General features: G+C 39.8%; 2 protein-coding genes across 23 annotated transcripts; both read left to right on the top strand.

The window, feature by feature from the left end:
• Nucleotides 1–394: 394 nt before the first annotated feature.
• get1 (guided entry of tail-anchored proteins factor 1) lies at nt 395–4,003 on the top strand. The gene is made up of 5 exons (XM_062385467.1): nt 395–555; nt 1,020–1,185; nt 2,788–2,855; nt 2,957–3,071; nt 3,645–4,003. The coding sequence occupies exons 1-5, from the start codon at nt 466–468 to the stop codon at nt 3,716–3,718; spliced, it is 513 nt and encodes a 170-aa protein (XP_062241451.1). The 5' UTR covers nt 395–465; the 3' UTR covers nt 3,719–4,003.
• Nucleotides 4,004–7,210: 3,207 nt separating this feature from the next.
• On the top strand, nt 7,211–21,916 carry sh3bgr (SH3 domain binding glutamate-rich protein). 22 transcript variants are annotated; one of them, XM_062385443.1, is made up of 13 exons: nt 7,211–7,366; nt 8,487–8,672; nt 9,299–9,379; nt 10,272–10,355; nt 12,421–12,627; nt 13,936–13,962; nt 14,054–14,074; nt 15,614–15,637; nt 16,040–16,066; nt 18,103–18,129; nt 19,571–19,600; nt 20,032–20,093; nt 21,248–21,916. In XM_062385443.1, exons 1-12 carry the CDS (start codon nt 7,322–7,324, stop codon nt 20,047–20,049), a joined length of 777 nt encoding a protein of 258 aa, XP_062241427.1. In that variant the 5' UTR covers nt 7,211–7,321; the 3' UTR covers nt 20,050–20,093; nt 21,248–21,916. The 22 variants fall into 22 exon arrangements, with proteins under 22 accessions (XP_062241427.1, XP_062241426.1, XP_062241438.1 ...); XM_062385442.1 differs by having other exon boundaries at nt 12,418–12,627; XM_062385454.1 differs by lacking the exon at nt 10,272–10,355 and having other exon boundaries at nt 12,418–12,627.
• The last annotated feature ends 290 nt before the right edge of the window (nt 21,917–22,206 follow it).

Here is a 22,206-nt window from a genome sequence, read left to right as displayed (position 1 = left end):
CAGGGAAGAGCAGCGCCCCGCCTGCCGCAGTCGGTGATTCGCCGGCGGGCCGAGGCAGAATGTTTTTGAACCATAACACCATACCTGTATGGGCAGATGCGTGTGCCAATCACTGAGCCCAGTAAAGTCCCCGAAACACAGGGTGTGTGCGAGAAAAGGGAATGAAACAACATGGATGGAGTTTTTAAAACAAGGCTGCACATGAACGAAACAAACCTTTGTGAACCAGTTTAAGTGCTTTATTTATTACTGTTATTATCTTTGTGAAACACACATCTAATCAATACCATCCAATAAATAAGATCGACCAGGTGCTGTGAAGATGTTTTCTTTGTATATTATTTGCTTTCATTATAACCCGAATAACCTGAAGGGCCTCGTTATGTAAGAGCACCGTGTGACTGCTGCAGCGGCTCGGTGCACAGCTGCAACAAGGAGGCTGCTGGTGGGGGGAGGAGAACAAACATGGCGGCCGGGTATGCGTGGTTCCTTGTGCTGGGCTCGGTGTTCCTGTGCAACCTCATGAAAACACTCCTGCCCTCCATATCCTCTTTCGTAAGTAGCGGCTGCTGTTGTTAAATACGCCACGTTTCACTGAAAAGCACAGGCGGGAGAATTGTGTTGTCATTGTTTCTGTTTTTGCTTCGTCTCAGACTGCAGCCTCCTGGTGGACTAGCTTAGTTCATCGAATTAGCTAATACATAATAGATAGTACATGGGTGTGTTTTTTTACGAGAACCATTTCTAATAACCAAACCCATGAGGACACACTTTCTACAATATTGTAGATCAAGAGTAAATAACCCACTGTAACGTTATGTAACTGTGTTTACACGTTAGCTTTGCTGCTACAGATGGCTTAGCATATTGGAAATCTTGGCTGAAGCTCTGGGATAGCACAATAAGCAGGAACACTTTGTTATTGAGCCTCTGCCTCTCTGAACCATTAGCTCCACTGCAGATAACCCTGTCCCCCTGCTACCTCACTAACAGCCTTCTCCACCCTTCTCCTTCTAAAGCTCTCAAAGCTGGTGCAGAAAGATGCTGAGCTGGAGAGTGAGATGAGGGCTGAGGTCCAGGAGATGAAGAAGGAGCAGCTCTCCATCAGCATGATGGATGAGTTTGCCAGATATGCCAGACTGGAGCGCAAAATCAACAAGATGACAGACAAGCTGAAAACACACGGTGAGCAACCGAAGTAGTCACTGACATAAGAAGATGTGCTGAAGATGGCAGGAGCCCTGAGGATGACGTGGTGTTTAATTAGGAGGAACATCTAGTAACAACATACAAACAATAGCATCACAAACTGTTGATTTCTAAATAAAAATCTATTCAGACTAAAAGAAGAACAATTTGATCCGGATTGTCCTGAACGAGCTTAACGTTCAAGATGGTTGAAATCGGTTAAAGAAGGGTTTGGCCATATTGCCCCAAATTATTTCAGTTGATATCAATATACATCACAAAAAAAGTTGCATTATTACCCCAGTTAAGTTCAGAGACTGATATTTGATCCTGAGCGAAGGAAGTTGTTTGAAACTGTTCTTTATGAGCAGAAATTTACAAATACTGGATAAAAAGCTTAACATTTTACAAACCTGATGCAAATCATTTACCATATGCTATGTCCTTCCTGTGCTTGCACAATGTATAAGTATTATATAAAAATACTATTTTGCTATGAGTATTGATATGCTCTTATTGCCCTGCCCTAAAAAAGGCAGTTCTCGATGCAGGACTGCTGATTGGTTTTTCACTTTACTTAGTATACCTACAGTAGATGTTAGCTCTTCAAGGGAAACTATATGATGATGTACTGTCACTGTGACTGTAAATTTCTCAGTTGAGTCTTCCACACATGTGCATGTCTACTACAGCAGATTTACACATTACAACCACCACCTATAGGAATTTGCAGAAGGTTTTGGATAATTCAATCCACTATATGTCCACTATGAACAGCTGCTGCCTGTCGCTGTCCTTCACTCTCAGTGTCAGGATTAGGTCGGTGAAGAAAGGAAGTGGCTGCATAGAATTTGAATGTAAAGCACATTAACAACAGTGCAATGGTTCTTAAGATAATAAGCCACATTTATATTTTATAGATAGTTTATCTTAAATTACTCTTATCTGTCCCAAACGGCTGAATCATATAGTCCCTATCATTGTGTTGATAAATGGGAGCTCTCCTCTGTTTGAACAAAAACAGAGTTTTGGTGAAATATCCAAAATGAACAAAATATACTTCCTGTAATTATCATTATTTCTCATATATATATATATATATATGAGAAATATATATATACTTTTTCAGACATCATCCTCAGTCTTTCCACAAGACCTTGAACACATCACACTGTAATTTGTATTGTTGGCACTCATAAGAGCACACACAGTCCCCTTATGAAGCCACATGTGAATTTACTAGATCAGGACAAACACACATACATCGGTCCCTTAAACTTTACAACATTTGTTTTAATCAAGAAGATCTATGAATTATTCTCTGAGAAATCCATAAAAGTATCTATCAGTGTTGCCTAGGTTAATGCCTTACCCCTCCACAAGATTTAATGGAAATTGGTTGAGTAGTTTTAGCTTGATCCTGCAAACTAACTAATAAACAAACAAACAAGTGCACACGAAAACAATCTTCTTGTTGATTTTAAACAAAATGGCGGTTCAGTCTGATTAACAGGCACTGCAGCAGAATAATTGAAGGCTACATTGCCACATCAATAAGTTTGCTGAGTCTAACAGTGACTTATGTTCTCCTTTTTGCAGTGAAATCAAGAACAGGACAACAGGCCAAGATGAAATGGGTTGTGAACATTGCCTTTTATATATTGCAGGTAGGTACAGATTGTTAAAAAATAGGTGGCAATACTAGCAACATAGTGATTTACTTATGCTTTTACGATGTACCAACCCATTTGTCTGTTTAATTTGTGAGGCTGCTCTGATGGTCTCCCTGATATGGAAGTATTACTCGGATCCAGTGACCGTTGTTCCCAGTCGATGGATTGCCCCTGTGGAGCGACTGGTGGCCTTCCCAACAGGAGTGGCAGGTAATCAAGAATTACTCTATTATTCACTGGGGAAATTTGTCTGAGTCACAGCCAAAACTTTGCATTTGTATTTGATAAAAATAAGAGAATTTATTTACAAATTCATGTAGGACACCCCAAAATATAACGTTTTTTCAATCAACACAACATACATTAGGACTTGGTTTATGTATAAATGACAGTTTGCCTGCTTTTCCTATCTTGAACACCAAAATAAATGGTAATACGCAGTTTATTTAAATATTTGTAAAGCCGCTAAAAAGGATTTTACCCCCGATGCGAGATGTCATGAATGCACTGAAGACTGGGGTGCTCTCTCACCTTGCAGTCTTGCCACATTAATGGTTTACCATGGTGTCTTGTTTCGTCATGGATCATCATGGGAGCAGGAACTAAAAAGACCTGTCTTCTGCAGACTCATTTGACCCGGGAGTGAATGACCATTGTACCCATTCCCATTGTAGACAAAAGTCAGATGTTAGTGAGCTTTTAACCAGTGAAATATGGGCTTTAAACTTGTCACATAGTACAGGCCGTTTATTGATTCACTGATGGTTGTCCTTTTCCTTTCAGGTGGAGTGGGAATCACATGCTGGTTGGTGGTTTGCAACAAAGTGGTGTCAATGGGCCTTTATGCTGTCAGCTAGAGATCAAACATCAAACACCTTTTTCTTCACATAAGGCTCAACACGCTGCTGCTGAAAGCTCAAGTTTTGTTCCTTTTATGTTTTGGTCTGCTGCTCCAGGTCACATTGTAAAAATGCAGTGCATTTTTGGTGTTGGCCTTCTCATTTTGCAACATACTGATTTGTTGTTGTTGAATTTTGTCATGGTGATATATTTCTATTAACTTATTGTGAGAATTTTCCAACTGTTATGATTTGGAAATACTGAAATGCCCTTTTAATAAAAAATATCCAAAGAAAAGCTTTCATTCATTGTCACTTTGCAAATTGTGAGTAAACGTGTCAGGTAGTTTTCTTAAAACTGTATGATAGAAATAAGAAGCTTTATCAGCCGGTTCAGCTTTGTGTGACAGTTTAAAGGTTTAAAAAACCAAAGAAATTACTTCTCTTAGACCAAAAGTCTCTTTTCCACTCTTGTCTTCAATTGCCCTTCACTCACACTGAGGTAGGGTAGCCACAATAGTCTGTGTTAATGATGTATGATGTTATACTGTGTTCAGACATACTGATTGCATAATTTGCCTAGTGGCCACAAAGCCTGTGTCCATTTTTTTTTGTAGACATTTGTAAAACACCAGTGTGGCCACGCGCCATTTTCGTCTCAAGGACATGAAATGTACACATTTTATTAGCAAGTTAAAAACTATGATACATAATAGAAACCAATTACTCTGATATCTTAAATAGATTAACATTTGAAGGTATTCGAAAGTCTGTGCCACCAAAACGAATTGAACAATAAGAGCATTAATAACAATCTTAAGTTACCACAGTATCACTGATGACCACTAAACAGGAAATACACCATCAAACTGAAGCCTTAAGCCCTCAGTGTCAGTGGATCATTCTTGGGGAATCAAGCTGACAAATATGGATCTTCACCTGTTGTCCAATATATGTCTTGTGTGACTTTTATTTAGAATTTGGCTGATATGTGGGAGTAGATAAATGAAAGGTGCACACAGATAAATCATTACAACCTTTAAGGATGTGTAACAACCGACAGCTTGTTTTTTGTGTCTCTCGGCTTCCTGTGCACGTAACGATTTGACAACGTTTCAGATCTGACTGAGCATGGGAGACACCAGAGGGAATTACCGTCCTCTGCATCTTTGTAGCGCTGCAGTGCCACTGTGTGGTGATGATGGGGTGTATTCTCAGTCCGGGCCTCAGTTTACTGCTGCTATAGTTTATTGATGCACAAAAGTAGTCAGACTGGATCCTCTGGTTTAAAACTTGCTGAGGCTTGATCGGAGGCTATTTCAGAGTTTGGCTGTGAACAGTTCCCTGGTTTTTGTTTTTCTCTACCCACGATTAGATTAATTCGGTTCAATATATTTACATACTGAATATGCACCATGATTCCTGCTAAACACATTAAATCATGTTAAATAAAATACCCTCCTGTTGTTGCCATTTGTCCATGACTTTGCCTCTGATGTCAGTGAGTCAGTCTGGTCTTCACTGTAAGATGAGTATTGTGGACTATGAGAGCAACAGCACAGTCTGGAGAGAGGAACATGTGGAGGTGTCTGTGATGTGGCTTACTGGCACTATCCCTCCTGAGAATGAAGACAAATGCCTCACATATATACTTCACTTTTACATGCATTTCCAATCTGAGTAGTAATAGGAACAGGAGAACATAAGCCTCAGCTTAACAGAAAATAGATATCCATGTAACTGGTGATATAGTAAAAAAAATAACGTGAGGCAGGTGCAGATATTTGAAGATTTCAAGCTGAGGGATCACAGAGAAATCTACTCATAAAAGCCTTGATGAAAAAAATCTGGTAAAACATATCTAAAGACCTTGTAATTCCAACGTGAACTGACTTGATAGGAAATGGGATTTGAAAAATAAAGACATAACTTAAGGAACTAGGTTCCTCATATTAACCTGGAAAGTGACAGCGTCCCTTTTTCTTTCTTTTTGAGTTGCAGTATTGGTCTTAAATCTGACTTCTCATATGTTAGTGGATAGGACATGGACAAAACTATTCAGTGAAAGTACTCAGCAAATGACATTTTCTCAAAGATGGTTTCTATTGTTTCAGGTATTGACCGCTGAGACTGACTGTGTGAAATGGCAGTATTCATATTCCATAGTGGAGGAGCTTTAAACATCGTCATACACAGTCTATTTCTCCAAACCAGCTTGGAAGGAAAACTATAATTAAGTTCCAATCTATAAAGTATAAAAGCTGAATATATTTATAGAATAGACAGTAAGTATAGTGACCCTGTTCAAGTGTGTTCCTGTCCAGCTGCTTTGCTCTGGGCCAATCAGGAGAGTGCATGTCGCATAGTCAGTATGCACACTGTTCGGTCTGGGTATAGGAGTTAGGATCTAAGCTGGTTTACCTGTGTGGTTCCCAGTTATGGGTCTGTGTGACCAGCAAGAGTAAAAGTTAGGGTGCATCTGTTACATTAAACACCAGTAAAGTGAGCGTCAACTGCCGTCCTGGTCTCCTCCTGTATGAACCTAAGGTACTATTTTGTGCAAGTAAATCTCATTTATGTAAATATGCAATGCAAGGAAAAATATATTATAAAAAAGGAAATAAATTATTGTTAGGATTTCAATATTTTAGCTATATTCTGTGTCTGACTCAACTCTAAATGAATAAAGATAGAAGCAGTTTGAGCCATATAATGCCCTCTATACAAATGATTAATAAATAACCTTTTCCTTCCTAGTGTGTAATCTTGAAATTAGAATGTGTGAGCTTCACAGTTCTGTTTCGTTGTTTTGGTTAAATTGTTTTGAATGTCTGTACAAACAGAATATTGTTTTGATATAGCAAGAACACAATAATCTTTTCTCCAATTGTCAACACCATTGGCCCACATGCCATCAATTTTGTTGGATGCCCATTGCTTTGCTGATTGATACCTTTCATTGCTTTCTAAATAAATACTTGATTGAACAAACCGAGTTCGGCTCATCTTCTCATATTTTGGATAAACCAACACGCCTGACATTATACAGTGTAAACAGAATATAAACAGTGTGAGCAGTAAATATTGAGACTGATTGCACATTAGCCATCAAATCAGAAAGGAACATTGTTCAGTTAAACATCTTATCTTAATTTATATTCCCAGTTTCACAAACAACTGACTGAAATAAAGCATTTCCCTGTTGTTGTTTTTTATGCATGGGATCCTGACCCACGGGCCTCTAAGGGGTCCGAGGGCCTGGGTTTGGGAACCTGAGTCTTACAGCCTACATTGCTGGTCAGTGCTATTTCTGTCCATATATGAACTCAGCAGGACGCAGCGGAACCACTCCACTGGCCCCTGAGCCGACAGACAGCTGAAGTTGCCAATCAGTCCGCGTGGTGCGGCGCCCCTAGGGGCCAGATCACTCCAATCCTGCACTGATGGAGACAAATATAACCTCTGCTGAGTGTGTGTGTGTGTGTGTGTGTGTGTGTGCGCGTGTGTGTGCGCGATCTCAGTGCTATGTCTCTGTCGTGGGTGAGCGCTAATAATAGAGGAGGCTGCCTGCTCCTTTAAGAGTCTACTCGTCGCACACTCTCCACTTTATAAAGTCAAATAATGGTGATCAAAGTTTTCCTCGCCTCTTCATCGGGATCCACTGCGGTAAGTTTTCACCCTGTGCGCACGAACTATCGTTGACGCAGACTTTCCCCCAAAACCGCAAATCTTCTTCACTCCGTCTGACTCGACCGCGCTAAACCTCGGAATCAATGTCAGCCGCATTTGATTATTCACATTTCGTGGGCTTTGTTTGCGCTCATTTGTGTTTTAGGCTTGTTTTAGTGCTATCTCATTGTAATCAGGTCCCGCTCATTGACATGCAGATCCTTCTCGAGCAGGGGGTCTCACACTCATTTTTGTGTCTCACACCCCGATATTCAGAGGTTTTTTAAAACCACACCAGTCGGGATCTTACCCTCCAACAACAACAATTTCTTATTACATGTGATGATCAGATTTAGCTTGTAGGAACAGTTAGGTTGTAGCCACTGCAGGGAGGGTGCATTCATCCTCTAGATCTACTTTTGGTAGAGCTATATAAGCACTTTGAGCTGGGGGGTGGTGGCATGGTGGCCCACTTGGATATAGAGCTGTTGTCTCAGTCGCAGCAGGGAGAACTGGTTGTTTCTCCTTGGATTTGCATGTGGATAGAGCCTCATTGAGTCTGTGCGGGGACAATGTAAGCGGCCCCTACTGCTTTCAGATGAGCAGAAAACAATTCAATCTTTATTTTTTCTAAGGTAAATAATTAGTTAAACTTTAGGCAAAACGTAGTGAAAATAAAACGTTGGTGTCCAAAGGTTAAATTACATTACATGCTGTGTCTAATTTAACGCCCAAAACTCACAAATATTAAATTGACTATGACAAAATGAGTTCACTTCGAGCCCATACCAGCAAATATATCACATAAACCATTATTTTATTATTAAAAAAGCTGGGGATAAGATTTCTGTTGATCAGCGATTCATTAGAGACCTGGTTTGTATGTTTATTTCTAAGGAGAGGAGACTGAGGGGGTGTTGGGTGTCAAATTCCTTATTTGAACCCTCAGTGTGTGTCATGTACACATTTTGTTTCACACTTAACCCTGATAGAAACCCGAGTGCAGGGTTTTTTTCATCTCTGAAATCAGAAATTACAGCCTTCCCTCCCACATACTGTCAAATCAGTGTTGATATTTCATAAAGATCATGTAATTTTGTATTTTTCTGCCTCCCAGATCAAAAAGAAGCAGCAGGATGTTGTCGGCTTCCTGGAGGCTCTTAGAGTGGAGTATGATCCGCTGGACATCGCCTGCAACGAGGAGAACCGCATGTGGATGAGGCAGAACGTCCCAGAGGAGAAGAAGCCGGCCAACGGGATCCCCCTGCCTCCTCAGATCTTCAATGAAGAGAGCTACTGTGGAGTGAGTCTGTCCTTAACACTGTTTATTGATTACTGAATTGCTAAAGATGTTAAATGCAGGGATCCTTGAAGAATAGTTCAGAGTTTACATGTAGTTTCATTTGGATTTACAACATTTTTGACTGAAAATATCAGAAACTGTCTTTGATAAAATTTGTTGAGATTTATTTTTTGTGATTCACATTTATTTGATGAAAAAGTCGACACTGTAAAACCATTTACAACAGGGAAGGTCAACTCATGAAATCAAAGGTTTGATATATCTTTTTAGCTGTAACATTCAATGATATAATCTTTTTTAAATAAGATAACCAGTTCATGGGTAGTTGGGGGACAAACCCGTGTTCAAGATAGTTTTTTGACCACTGTTAGTATATATATGTATGTACGTATATTTTGACTTTTTAGTCTGGTCCGTGGTCCATCCACTAACATGGAGGTGGAAGGGATTTACGAAGGTGACGATTAAGACCGTATGGCTTCACTTTTTGTCGGCCATCCAAATACACAGTCTTTGATTAAAACATAGAAGTTACTGTATGTACAATCACAATGTAGTGACCTGCTCCACTGCTTGCACACAACGAGTGAGTAGAAGTAGAACATTGTTCTCATATTTTCAAACAGGACTATGAAACCTTCTTCGATGCCAAGGAGGACAACTCTGTGTTCGCCTTCCTGGGACTGCCCCCTCCCCCTGGGTCCAAGGTTGGAAATATTTTCTATTTTCTATTCCGCTGTTTGAAAAAAATTTGAACAAAATCCCATACATTTCCCTCAACCCTATTTACCGGGCTGTAAATCTACTGTGATTGGACAGTGTCAACAGTGTTTTATAACTTTGAATTCTTTAGTACAGCTGTTAATGATATTGTGTGACATTATGGTGCATTGTTAGTTGATGATTTTGTCAGTAAAGATATCCTTTTTCAATTTTGAACTCTTGAAAATTTCAAAATAAACAGGCTAATAAACAGGCTATCAAAATGTTTAAAAGCTCCCCAAAGCAGTTTAAGGTAGCACCTTTATACCAATAAATATATCGGTATAGATGATAAAGTTTTTATTATTTTGTCATACATATAGGATATGTTTACACCAACAGATTAAAATCCCAAACCCAGCTGCATGAGCATTTTAAATAATACAAAAAGTCCAAAATACTTATTGGAAAACCAGATTCTATATTTTACATGATCAGGTTATCAAATATGAATACATCGATGATACAGCCTGTCAGGTGTTGAGTGTAATCAACTCGAAAAGCTGTCTTGCTTCTTTTTTTTTTAATCAAATGTATCTTCTTTGAACACATAATATCAGAGTGTATTTTCATTCACCCTGGCAGATGCTTAATTAAAATTGAAGATATCGCTACTTCAGACTCATCCTGCCTTTCTCTACATTTTTCCCATTCTCTTTTTTTCACTATTAGATACAATGAAAGAAAACACTTTGATTTCAAGGAAACCATTTTGGTTTGTCAACATTCAAAGAGGCTGTAACTTAAAAATGTAAAGAGCATATTGTCTGGTGATCCAAACAGAACTTTTTCAGGACTGATTCTGTATCATACACCTCGGCCATTTCATCGACACAGGAAGCAGAGCAGGCTGACAAGGCGCACATTGTGACGAACGGGAACCATGTTGAGGAAACGAACGGAGACCTTGATGACTCAATAGTAATGCCATTGTTTCTTCCCTCGTGTTGTGTTTCTTTTCACCTGTGTCTCACCTTTCTCCTCTTCCATCCAGTGTCACTTAATAGTTTCACTTCGGTCCCAACCTGTGGTCTTGAACAGACTTTTATTTTCCTCTTGTCCCAGGCATCACGATGTTCACTAATCTGTTCGTGTTTTGCATGATTGAAAGTTTTCATTTCACAGTAACAGAATATGGAGTTTGTTATAACACTGGGTTGTGTCACAGAGTAGTGAAGCCTCCTGTTCCTACCTTCCTTTTGTCATGTTAGTACTTTATTAAGTTTGATTTGCTGTGTGATTGTTTAGTTTTTGTTGTTATTGTGGTTTTGAAAACGTTTAAAAATAATTTGATATCTTTTACATTTGATACCACTCGCTAACATTTTTCCTCCCTATAGAATATCCTTGCTGTCCTAACTTCTGTCTACGTTTACATGGGAGTCGGACCGTGTCCCAAGTCTAAACATTCCTTAAGAAAATACTGAAAATAATTCACCTCCTGCATTCCAGTATTCATCCATCAAAGTCAATGACATCAGCAAACATTCCCGATACGCAGGATGTTACTCCACTGACACATCTCACTCATTACATTGCAGGATATTGACATGGACGCAAAATACTGTTTCACAGATCTTCCACCTTATGATTGTAGCAGAAGAATATTTAATGGATTTATTGTTTGTTTTTTGACAACAATATTAGAGTCCTGTTAACCAGCACAGAAGCATACTGAGTCCACTTTTTTTTCTCAGTGGATGAGATTGCCTTCCTCAAAATCTCCAAAGAAGCACTCATTTAACCTAATTGGCTAAATAACCTACCACTTGAAGCAAATATAACCTGGCTGTGTAGACTGACTTTTATTTTGGTTCAATACATTGGGATATACGTGTGTCTTTAAGATATATAGAAGGCATTGCTATTAGTCTGCTGGCTTTGTGTAGGCTGCTCAGGGATCATACTTTGGGACAGAAAGGTCAAAGATTTTGAGTTAATTAATTCAGAAAGACAAAGCATTAAATGCTATATGCTTCTGTAAAACTGAACCTGAAATCTGGGTTCATTTAGCTGCATTTTGTTTTGAGCAGAGTTCAGCTCTGACCAGCTCACATTGGAGTCTGATCATGGCCACATTTGACAAGATAATGTGAATAGCTACATATAGAAATCTGAAACGAGCACTCAGGCCTGCAGTGGGAATGGAATGATAGTCTGATTAGTAGAGGAACAGCTGAAGCACGCAAAAGCACATGTTACATACAGTATGTTTTTTTTAATCTGGAACCACATATAACTTCCTGCAAAATGGCAAATTGATAATTATAAAGTCAAATTGTTGTGCAGATAAAGAAAACAAGATGTCATTTGACATCCTGGGTAGAGTATGCTGGAGGCAGGACATAAGCGTCATGTTTATCTTTAAAAGCTCTCGAATCTCATTGTCTTTCCAAGTGGACATCTCACCTGTATGGCACCTCCTTTTTAGCTTGAGACATTTGTACTCTTCCAGTTTTTCTTCCATTACATGATAGAAACACACACTCTCGCTGTGATTTGAACGCAAACTTTCTTGCTGTGTTTTCACATGGACTCACTCTGACATTTCCCACACATTTAACTCAGGGGCAAGCAGGAAATATTCAGGTAAAAATCCAGACTTCAGTGCATGTCTGAAAGCAGCTTATGTTTCCAGCCTTTTCCTTCCAGAGAAAATCTAGTTGGCTGCTGAAAGTTATATTGATAATTTGTTCTAACTCTTAAGAAAGTGAATAAGTATAATATCCAAAATATAATACAATATTCCTTTAAGGACATGTCTGACTATCATCTATGGACGCATTGAAATTCATCCAGATCATTGACATTCCAGTATTCACCTTTAACTGCTACATCTCGTCCTCCACATTGTTCCCAGAGTTGACAAGCACCTACATTTTAAGTTTTCGCGTCTCACAGACTGACGAGCTGCCTGAACAACTATGACATTCAAAGTTTTTCTTATTTCGATCACCAATTGTTGTTTTCACCTTAAAATAAGGAGGTTCCACTGGAGGAATGTAACGGAGATGCACACGATGAGGAGGAGCAGGCAGCGGAGGAGGAGGTGGAGGGGGAGGTAGCGGAAGAAGAGATTGCAGACGATGAAGCCATGGAAGAGGAAACAGAAGGCGACGAGGCCCCTGCAGACGAGGAGGAGGAGGAGCAGGAGGATGCAGTGGAAGAAACAGATGAGATTACAGAAGTCACAGTAATTGCCTCTAGACTAGAATCCAGCCTCTCCTCGTTCGGCCTCTCCCTTCACTTCTTGAATGTGTTGAATGTCTTTTTCCTTCACCTGGAATGCTCTGTTTCTCTCCCCTCAGCATCTATACCTTCCCTTTAATCTCGTCTTCTTCCTCCACATCAAGGATTTGCCTCCTTTTTAAGTTCTTGCCCCCCTTGTATTGCATCTCCTCCTCTCTCCCTGTATTCAGTCATTTACTAACCCACCATGTGCAACATTCCTGTTCATCATTTCCATTTGTCCCTTAAGCACCACTGGACACTTAACTTTTCTAATGCAACATTTTATGTGTCGCTGTTTGACTTTCAATGCACTCTCATTTGTCACCTCCCTTTATATTTTTCTGATGACTCTGTTACCACTCATCTTGATGATTGATCCCCAACTACAGTGCATATACATAACTGTCATGTTCATGGCTGTGTCAGTAGGGTCCAACCATAGACTGTATAAAATGGACGACGCACCTCCTCTTCCTCCTACCATCCATACATGAAGCCAAAATGTCCCAGATATGAACACGGCCATCTTGCGCAGATGGTGTGACTTGGAGCCAGGGTCTGCACAGTATTGGCATCAAATAACTAATAAAACCCACTTGCCAAAAAAAAAACATTATTGCGATAAGAACGACGTATAATGGCAGTAACCATCTTTGACATTTTTGATGTGTCAATTCATCTTTTTTAGTTTGGTTTACATACCATGATTTTGTGGGGTATGTTACCTATACTGCAGCAGCCACTAGGTGGTAATCAAGATGCTTTGGCTTCACTTTTTGGGAGCCATCATGTCCCCCCCCCCACACACACACACACACTATCCAGAAACGAAGCAAATGTCGTGGATGTTAAGGAAGCCATCTTGTGTTGATGGCATCTTTTGGAGCCGAAGTCTGCGTGGTAATATTCGGGGATTGGAGCGAGGTCCCACGTGGGGTCTGTCTCATCTGTTAACCATGACATTCCCCCCAGAATTCTTATAGCTGTAATTATTTAAAACCAAACTTGCCACAAAATGAGCACTTGACGTGTACACTTTGACTTTTTAATTTGGTTCATGTTCAATCCACTAACAAGGAGGACCTAGGTTTATGACCTATACTGCGGTCGGATCAAAACGCTTTGTCTTCCCTTTTGGGGAATGTCGTCACATCGTCCATCCTTATATACAGTCTCTGGTCTGGATATCCAGTAAACTGTATACTGTTTGTTGGGAGTGTCCTCGGTTTTCTGTCTGACGTCTCTAATTGTGTCCTCTCTTCTCTTCCAGGAGGCTCATGCAGAGGAAGAAGAACAGGTGAGTTCATCTAAAGTTTATGAGCACACTGAGCTGTATCAAAAGCTTAAGAGGCTGGGTTTCAGTCGTTTTCTGGTCTTTTCTTGAACAGGAGGAAGCTGATGATGACAGGGTAAGGAGGGACACTGTGTGAGGATGTTCATTAACCAACTCTTTCCTTTCTTAGCAGTAGTTGCTGGTTTAGAATGAGTGCTCTGACCAATCGTCACCAGAGCTCAGCCAAGTTTGCACGCCAGAACCCTGATCTGAAAATGTCATCTACGATAATTATTACTAATTATCGTAGATGAGCTGCTCTTGTTTCTATTAACCCTCAAATCAATTCACTGTTATAATAATTCTAGTGGATATCCCAACCTTTTTTCGTCACAGTTGCATCACTCAACTTTGGGCAGAATGCTTGAATCTTTTTTTCATATCAATCTGAAAATGGTTCTAATCTATATTTGTACCCACTTCCACATCTTTTTTTATTTAATACTAACATAGATCTAGTATTTTTTGCAAAGGAATATTAAGTATGCTTATTTTTTTCCGAGCTTCACATCCCCTTCTTTTTCCCTTGTAGTTTTGTAGCATCTAAAACTTGTATTTTTGTACCTCTTTTTTTTCCACCAGCCTTTTACAAAAGATAGAAATACTACAAGACATTTGGACAATGTTTAAAGAATGTCCCACTAGATATTTAGGGTATTCAACTTACTTTGAACTCTTAATGCTTTGCTTACTTTGAGTATTAAGGCCACTTAAAAAGAAAGAGATTTCAAGAATAAAGTCACAATAATACCGGAAAAAAGTCATATTATTACAAGAATGAAGTCATAACGTTATGAGAATTAAGCTGTAATATTATTAGAATAAAGTTCACTTTGACTCATGGATGACATGATAAGAATTTATTGGTCAAAGGTCCAGGTCACTGACCTTGAAACACATGGTTTACCTTGTGAATATAGTATCTCAGGAACATCTCAATAGAATTCTCTCAAATTTGGCACACATGTTACAGGTCCCACCAGCCTCCCTAAAAATGTTTTGGAACCTCTTGAATGTGATATCTCAACACAGCTAAGGGGGGGATCTCTTTACCTGTAAACAGTTGTCACCTGGACTCAAAGATGAACTGATCAGATTTCAGTCGTCAAAGATAAATGTCACAGTGACCTTATATGAATCAGAGGAAACCAATTCATGTAGATGGCACCTCCACTGGTTGGTGGAATCAAACAACCTCTGTACGATATTTCTACTTTTCTCTAAATATTATTTATTTTTCCCCTCATTCAATTATGACTTTATTCTTGCTTAATGTCTTTACAATATGGCCCTAATAGCTCGTATAGTTACTCATTGTAGGCCAATTAAAAACAGTGTGTACATTATGTCTTTGGAGTTCACATTTTGATCGAGCCATTTAAATTGAAATAGCTCAAACAATGATTGACTAAACGTGTCTATTTCCATCAGCCAGTTCAGGAAGCTCTATTAAAAAATCAACATGTTTCCAGTCCATTTAAATCACTTCACTTCAAATCATGACAGCCTCCTGTTGCTACTGATCACACACCAGTCACGTTCCTCATGGGCGCACCATACAGCATTTGACCCTCTTTCTTCCCTTTTTGTCCATCTCTTGGTTTGCTCCCCCCAGGATGAAGAGGATTTGCAGTCAGAGGTAACTGTGCGTCGGTGATCGTCTCTTTCTACGGTTCCTCCATATTATCCTCAGCAGTGTGGGTTTGATGGTGGACAAATCAGGGAAGGCTCCTGTGGTTGAGTCAGGGTGGGGGTGGTAGGGGCTGGGTCTTGGTCTGCTGTTCCCGCCCAACTGTGTATATACTCTTTGATATGCTGACATGTTCTAACTCTTCTCTTTCCATCCTTCTATTCCACGCTGTTAACCCCTCTTCCTGCTAAAACCCATGTTCCTCATTTCTTCCCAGTCCCGTAGCCGCTTCCTGACAACCTCAACCATCCCCATAGTTTCCATTTTAATTCTGTTTTCTGTAGCGCATGCCTGTGGTGCTCTTTTGCTCCCCACACAGCCTGCTGACCGACTATCTGTTATTCCTTATAGGAGGAAGAAGAACTGCTACAGCTTGAGGTAGATTCCTGTGATGTGTTTTTGTACCAGCCTCTAGCCTTCCTCAGTTTGTTTTGTCTTTTTTCAAACACCCATCCCTTCCCACCTCCCAGTAAGCTATTCAGCTTCATTTTGAGAATAAAGTCATAATCAACAAGAAAGTAATTCTATTAAAAGAGAAGTCATAATATTTAAAAAATAAAGTGATAATATTTTGAAAATAAGGTATAAATTAAATTTTCTAAAAACGTGTACAATTGCTCGGACAAAGTCTAATTTAATGAGAATAGAGTCATAATACATCCTTAATAAAGTTGTTATGAAATTAGAAAACACTAAGCAGCCAAGATAACACACTTAGAAGTAGCTAATGATAGCCCTAGTCATTTCCATAAAGTCTGTGTATTTCTTAAGAATATACATGATAATGTGGTGCTGATGAGCTAAAATATCAAGTATTTTGTTATATAACTTAAACTCAACAAAATAATCTCCACATTCCTTATTTGAACACAGGTCAGATCTGATCTTCTGATATCCCTCTTAAATAACAAATTGCAGAAAATTACATCTTTATTCTTATAATATTATGACTTTATTCCTCCAAATCTCCCGAATATTTTTTACCCTTCATGTGACCCTGATTCTTCGTTGTATGTTAAACTGAAGACATTCCAGAAAAAGTCATTTCAGAGTTTCCCATGCCATCAGGAATAAAGGGACCCATCATATCTAGATAAGCAGCATGGTGCTCAAAGCCAAGAGTCAGAATACAGTACATGACAGCACTGTTGGCTATATCAAGATGATTTTCTGCTAAACTCTAAGTGTGTGTTTACTCTATTAGGAAAACGTAAGTGCATCTACCACATCTATTTACATATTGACATGAGTCAAAATGCATGTTAACGTGCACGCACCTATGGTATGTCACTTTCTCTGTGGACGGGGGTTAAACAACATCCCTCTCTCTTTTCAAATCATATTGTTTACCAACCCTGTTTTTTTTTTACAGTTTTACTTGGATTAAGTCTCTAAAATTGTTTTGAAGAGAGTTTTCACTCTGTCCATCATAATCCAGATGTAGAGTATTAATAAACCACTGAGGCAGCCATCAGTTATTAGGGAGACTACGGACTTGTGCCTCCGTCCACTTCTGAAACCAGACTTATGCACTTGCTTGCATATTGTTGTTCAAACAGCCCAGAGCTCTAATGAGTGGGTTGAAAGTATTTTGATTAAGACTCACTTCAGGGACTTTCCACACTTCTCCACACAGCTCTTATTTAAAGTTCAAAATTAGTTTGATGTTCCTGCTCTAACCTGTGGTGAGCAGGTACCATCCTTTAAAGGTCATTAAGATCAGCATTTCTCTTCAATGTTAAACTGGGAGATTTTTTTTTATTTGAAGAATTCTAAACAATGCTAGGTGTGTTTGTTACAGCAACAGCTCATCTAGTTCAGGAAGTTCGGCATCATATGGAATATCAAATGTTCTGCTCAGATGAAGCACTTCATCACTCAGAGGAAGAACACTATCACCACCTGTGACTGCAGAGGGCGCTGTTGCTCACTAATAGTTCCACAGTGTCCTTTTAGAGCGGGTTGAGCCAGGTTGCCTTAGAGATCACAACCGACCAGATCAGCCTCAGATCAAAAAATCATATTTAATATACCCGTACTCAGCATCTTGTTGAAAGGACTCTGCCTCTCAGAGACATTCCAGCCTCTGAATGTTCTTCTATCCTCTTTGCTTCGCTTTGCTTTGCCCCATTTCCTTTCCAACTCTCCATCTATTTTGCCGTTTGTCGTCCTACCTTTCTTGCAGGAGCATAAAGAACGAGGCAGTGACGTAGTTGTTTTGGGATGTCCCGAGTTTCCCTATCCTCCCTCTTTCTTCTATCTCTCTTTGTGCTGCATGGACTGGTAGTTTTTTTCCTCCATAGAGATGCCTGCTGGTGTGCAGCATGGTGACTGTAACAGAAATACCTGCCATACACCGTAGGATGGATATTCTCTCGACTTGACTAAACACCACCTGATTTAATCTCCCACAGGAAGAAGAAGAGGCTGAAGTACAAGAGGTATAATTGGATTTCGCTCTACCGATGTTGTGCACGGTGTGAATCATATTTAGTTTGGGATTTTTCATGCATGACCTGATTGCATACAAAGGCTGTAAGTACAGGTTTATTTTAACTTTACCGCTGTCTCTCACAAGTCGTGCATCATGTGGTCCAGTGCACAACGTGACACAATGTTGGAATTTATGCAGAGAGGACCCCACAGTGTTTGCTGTTAATGCAGTGCTGCAGTGGGTGTTTTGAAATATTCACATAGACATTTTCTCTGAGTCTGCCGACACAGTTTTACTATTTTTGTTTTGAAGCCGGAAGAACAGGTGGGAAGTTTTGCTGTGTTGTTTGTCTCTGTCTGTCTCCACATGAGCAAAGAGTACAAACAAAGTGGATGTGACAAGTTCCAAAGAAGCTGGAGGAGATGGAGCGGTTCTCGTTACTTTGCAATACTATAAGGAAATAAGCTGAAAAATCTGTATGTAGTAACCGCAGGCTCTATATGAGGATGGACGATGTGTCTCCTCTTCCTCCCACTATCCAGAAACAAAGCCAAATTATCTCAACGCTGGTCGTGGTGCGGAGCCATGGGGGCGAGTTTCCCGCCGATACACATGCTCAACCAATCATGAGTCATTCTCAATTGTCAATCATGATGTTTCACTACGTTTTTATAGCATTAAATTAAAACCAAACTTGCCAAAACAAATGGCACTTGAACAAACATCAGTGTGATAACCGAATTTGAGAAAACTTCATTTGATTTATTTATGTACTTGACTTTGGTTTCGTCCAGGTCCCATCCACTTACATGGAGGAAATTATGACCTATACCGCAGCGAGCCACCAGGTGGCGATCTAGGCACTTTGGCTTCTTTTTTTGGAATGGTCAATTTGTATGGTTACTTTAGCGGTTAAAAATATGAACAACCAATAATTTTACTTTTAACTTATTATTTTAAAGATCCCAGTTCATATAAATTCAGGATTTATGACCTATACTACAGCCAGCCACCAGGGGGAGGTTGAGACGTTTTGGAATCACTTTTAGGGAGCAATCATGTCGTCCATCTTTATACACAGTCCATGGTTCCAGCTACCTGTAATTGTACGACTGGATGGAATCAATTGATTATAGCATCTAATTATAGTTAACATGTCCACTCCCTTTGTCCCTCTGTGAGCGTGTTGTTTACTTCAAACTTCATCGAAGTGAACTAATGGGGAACAGCCTGTGCAGCTCCAGTGTTAACACCCAAATACAACATAAAATGAAGAACCACTCTTATCGTATCTACAGTTTCCTTAGTTTCTCTCGTTCTCCGCTTTAAACTTTTTTTTGCAACCCATAACCTCAAGCACTAATACGTGAAGTCCTCTCCCCTTCCTGCAACCTGGACCATGACTTCACATGACACCCTTCTTTCTGTTTCTCTTTTATGTGTCAAAGGAAGAAGAAGGAGACTTAGAAGAAACACAGGTAGTTTAACAGAGAAAGTAAAATCTACCTTCTTGAATTTATTTTTTATCCATCTGGGGCTTGACCTGTCTGCAAAAAGTTTTATTTCACTCGAACTCAGAGGATGTTTTTTGTGGGAAATAGAAAGTGGTGCAGCTTCAGGCTCAGTAATGTTCGGTTCGAGATGGCAATCATTGGAGAGAAGAAATCTCCTGCTGTCATTGCTCTTTTTACCTCTGCAACAATCCACGCAGATTCAACTGTAATCTTTTGTCCTAAGTCCATTAAATGCCTTGAATGGATACAAACAAACTGCCCCAATCCTCAGAGGGAGTACGCAAATTTAAAACACACTTAAAGACAGATTAAAAATAGATTTGAATTATTGATGCTTACAATTTAAATCTTTTATTGCTTTCCTTGTAAGACCACATTATTATGTCTTTAAACAGGAGGAAGAGGCGGAGTAGTGGAAGCTAGGTGACGTGGATGATGTCGATTAACTGCTGCTCAGGTGATTACTCTTCTACTTCTCTCTCGGCGCTCATGTTTTAATGCTTCACCACTGGAGGGCAGTGCAACATTATGTGAGCTGATCCTCTTGTGTTTGCTTTCATATTAGAATTTTATGTAACCAGATACATTAAAAACATATAGCCGTGTTGTGAAATGGTTTTATGCTTTTGTGTGTTTGACCCTGGTATCGAAGGCCACTTTAACAACAACAACAATTACTCAACCTGTCTGCGTTATCTACACTATATGCGCAGACTGTACAGTCAAATGTATAATTGGCCTTTACATATAATCTTATATTGTATTGTGTGATTTTATTATGTGCTTCAATCATGGGTTATTTGCTTGTTTTTACTGGGGTGTATTATTAAATCATGGGTTATCTTTTTTATTTTATTATAAGCTGTAGTGTTTTAATCATGGGTTTGTTTGGACGGTTTGCATAATGTACATACCATCCATAGATATTTGTCATTATATAATGCGGATCATTTTATTTTATCCCTGGTTGCCATGTAAATACTAGCTTCAGGGAAATAAGCTTTAACAACTAACTCTGGCTAGCTCTGGTATTTTGTCTATTGATTAATGAGCCCTTTCCCAATCAAATTAATAACAAATTAAATATACTGTAGCTGAGGCCATCTTTGCTTCACCTTGGCTGTCTTTATTTTTCTGTGGACTATTTAAAGTGTTCAGTCAGAGGAAACAAATTAATGCAGTAGCCTGTTTACAAGGGACTGCCTCCACCGTCTCAATCTGCCTGAGGACCGTTTGGAGCTTTAAGAAAAACGTCACACATATCCTATTTTTGTCCCTCCCAGGCAGTGATGATGATGATGATAATAATCCTAATCTTCAAAGCCTGTCTTTTAGTTCCTCTCTGTGTACGTCGGCCATCTATGACCCACTGCAGGAAGAGAGCCGCAGAGCAGGCTTTGAAGGGAAAGGCAATGCCGCTCTCCCACCCGTCATCCAACCCCTGCGAGCCTCTGTCACGCCATGTTAGATGAAATTGCTAAGTTGGCTTCACTTGTGCCTGCGGAGGACCGGGCACACTGGGTGGCACACACCACAGCGATGGTGGCTCCCTCAGCTGCCACAGACGACTGAAACATGTGTGACCTCTTTGTTTTTCTTCCTATGTCTCAGCCCGGAGGAGCCTCCTGTACCATCTCTCCCCGACCCCTGAACATCCTCAGGCAGCTCCTGCCACCCCTCCCCAAGGCCCCACTGAAAACGCCGTCCAAACTGAGAAGTCCCACAGCCCGCATTTGTGCCCCCCCCCCCCATCTGGCCCCTTTTGACTGCAATGATGACTTAATTTTTATATTTTGCGTGTAGAGTCATACTGTAATGGAAATGTGCAGCGTAGCTTCGCGGCGTCAGTTTGTTTTTAATGAGGAGCTTTTGTAAAATGCACCAACAGTTATTTTATTAAACTCAAACGTGTGTCTCATGTTTTACTTTAAGAGATTCTCTTTTTCTAGATCAAAGAGGCAGTGAACCTTTTCAAAATAAAACCTTGGCAATCCTTGGCTGTAGCGTCTTCTCGCATTCAGATTTAAAGGTTTATAGCTCGTTTCTGCACTCTCATTTCTGTGCCTTCTCCCATCAGCTGAATGTATGAATGCCAACTAAGACTTCTAGTGGCAACATGAGGAAGAAAATACGCACAAACTGCACGACTGTGATCTACTCCAGCACAACTGCAATTACTGCTGCCAATGCTCCTGTCTAATCAATGCACTTTGTTGAATGAAGAGTGAAACATGTGACGAAGACTTTAAAAATGCAATAAACTAGACTGGTTAAAAAAAACTTGTGGCTCTATTTTAAACTCTCTTGTTGACATGGATGAATCAATGGTCCATTGTGCTGTCTGAGCAGCGTGGAGGTCAACAGGAAAGCAACTGCTTTGTCCCTAGGGATTCTGGGTGGAGGCATAAAGTGAAAATGTGCAATTATTATTAGATGACATGGAAAGAAATGGCCAATCATGTACTCTAGTTATCTCACTGCACCATTTCAGCATTGTTTATATGCCAAATATAGTTATAATAGCCTGTAGACTAAAAGAACCCCACTGTAAGTAAAAATAAGAGGCAAGG

The sequence above is a fragment of the Platichthys flesus genome, chromosome 4 (assembly GCF_949316205.1).
Source record: "Platichthys flesus chromosome 4, fPlaFle2.1, whole genome shotgun sequence".
Lineage (NCBI taxonomy): Eukaryota > Metazoa > Chordata > Actinopteri > Pleuronectiformes > Pleuronectidae > Platichthys > Platichthys flesus.
This window is presented reverse-complemented; position numbering and strand designations above follow the sequence as displayed.

Coding starts and splice junctions, on each gene's coding strand:
- get1 (XM_062385467.1), top strand. CDS start 466: ATGGCGGCCGGGTATGCGTGGTTCCTTGTGCTGGGCTCGGTGTTCCTG. Junction 1,186..2,787: donor AGACAAGCTGAAAACACACG/GTGAGCAACCGA, acceptor TCCTTTTTGCAG/TGAAATCAAGAACAGGACAA. Junction 3,072..3,644: donor CTTCCCAACAGGAGTGGCAG/GTAATCAAGAAT, acceptor TTTTCCTTTCAG/GTGGAGTGGGAATCACATGC.
- sh3bgr (XM_062385442.1), top strand. CDS start 7,322: ATGGTGATCAAAGTTTTCCTCGCCTCTTCATCGGGATCCACTGCG. Junction 7,367..8,486: donor CTTCATCGGGATCCACTGCG/GTAAGTTTTCAC, acceptor TCTGCCTCCCAG/ATCAAAAAGAAGCAGCAGGA. Junction 16,067..18,102: donor AAGAACTGCTACAGCTTGAG/GTAGATTCCTGT, acceptor AATCTCCCACAG/GAAGAAGAAGAGGCTGAAGT.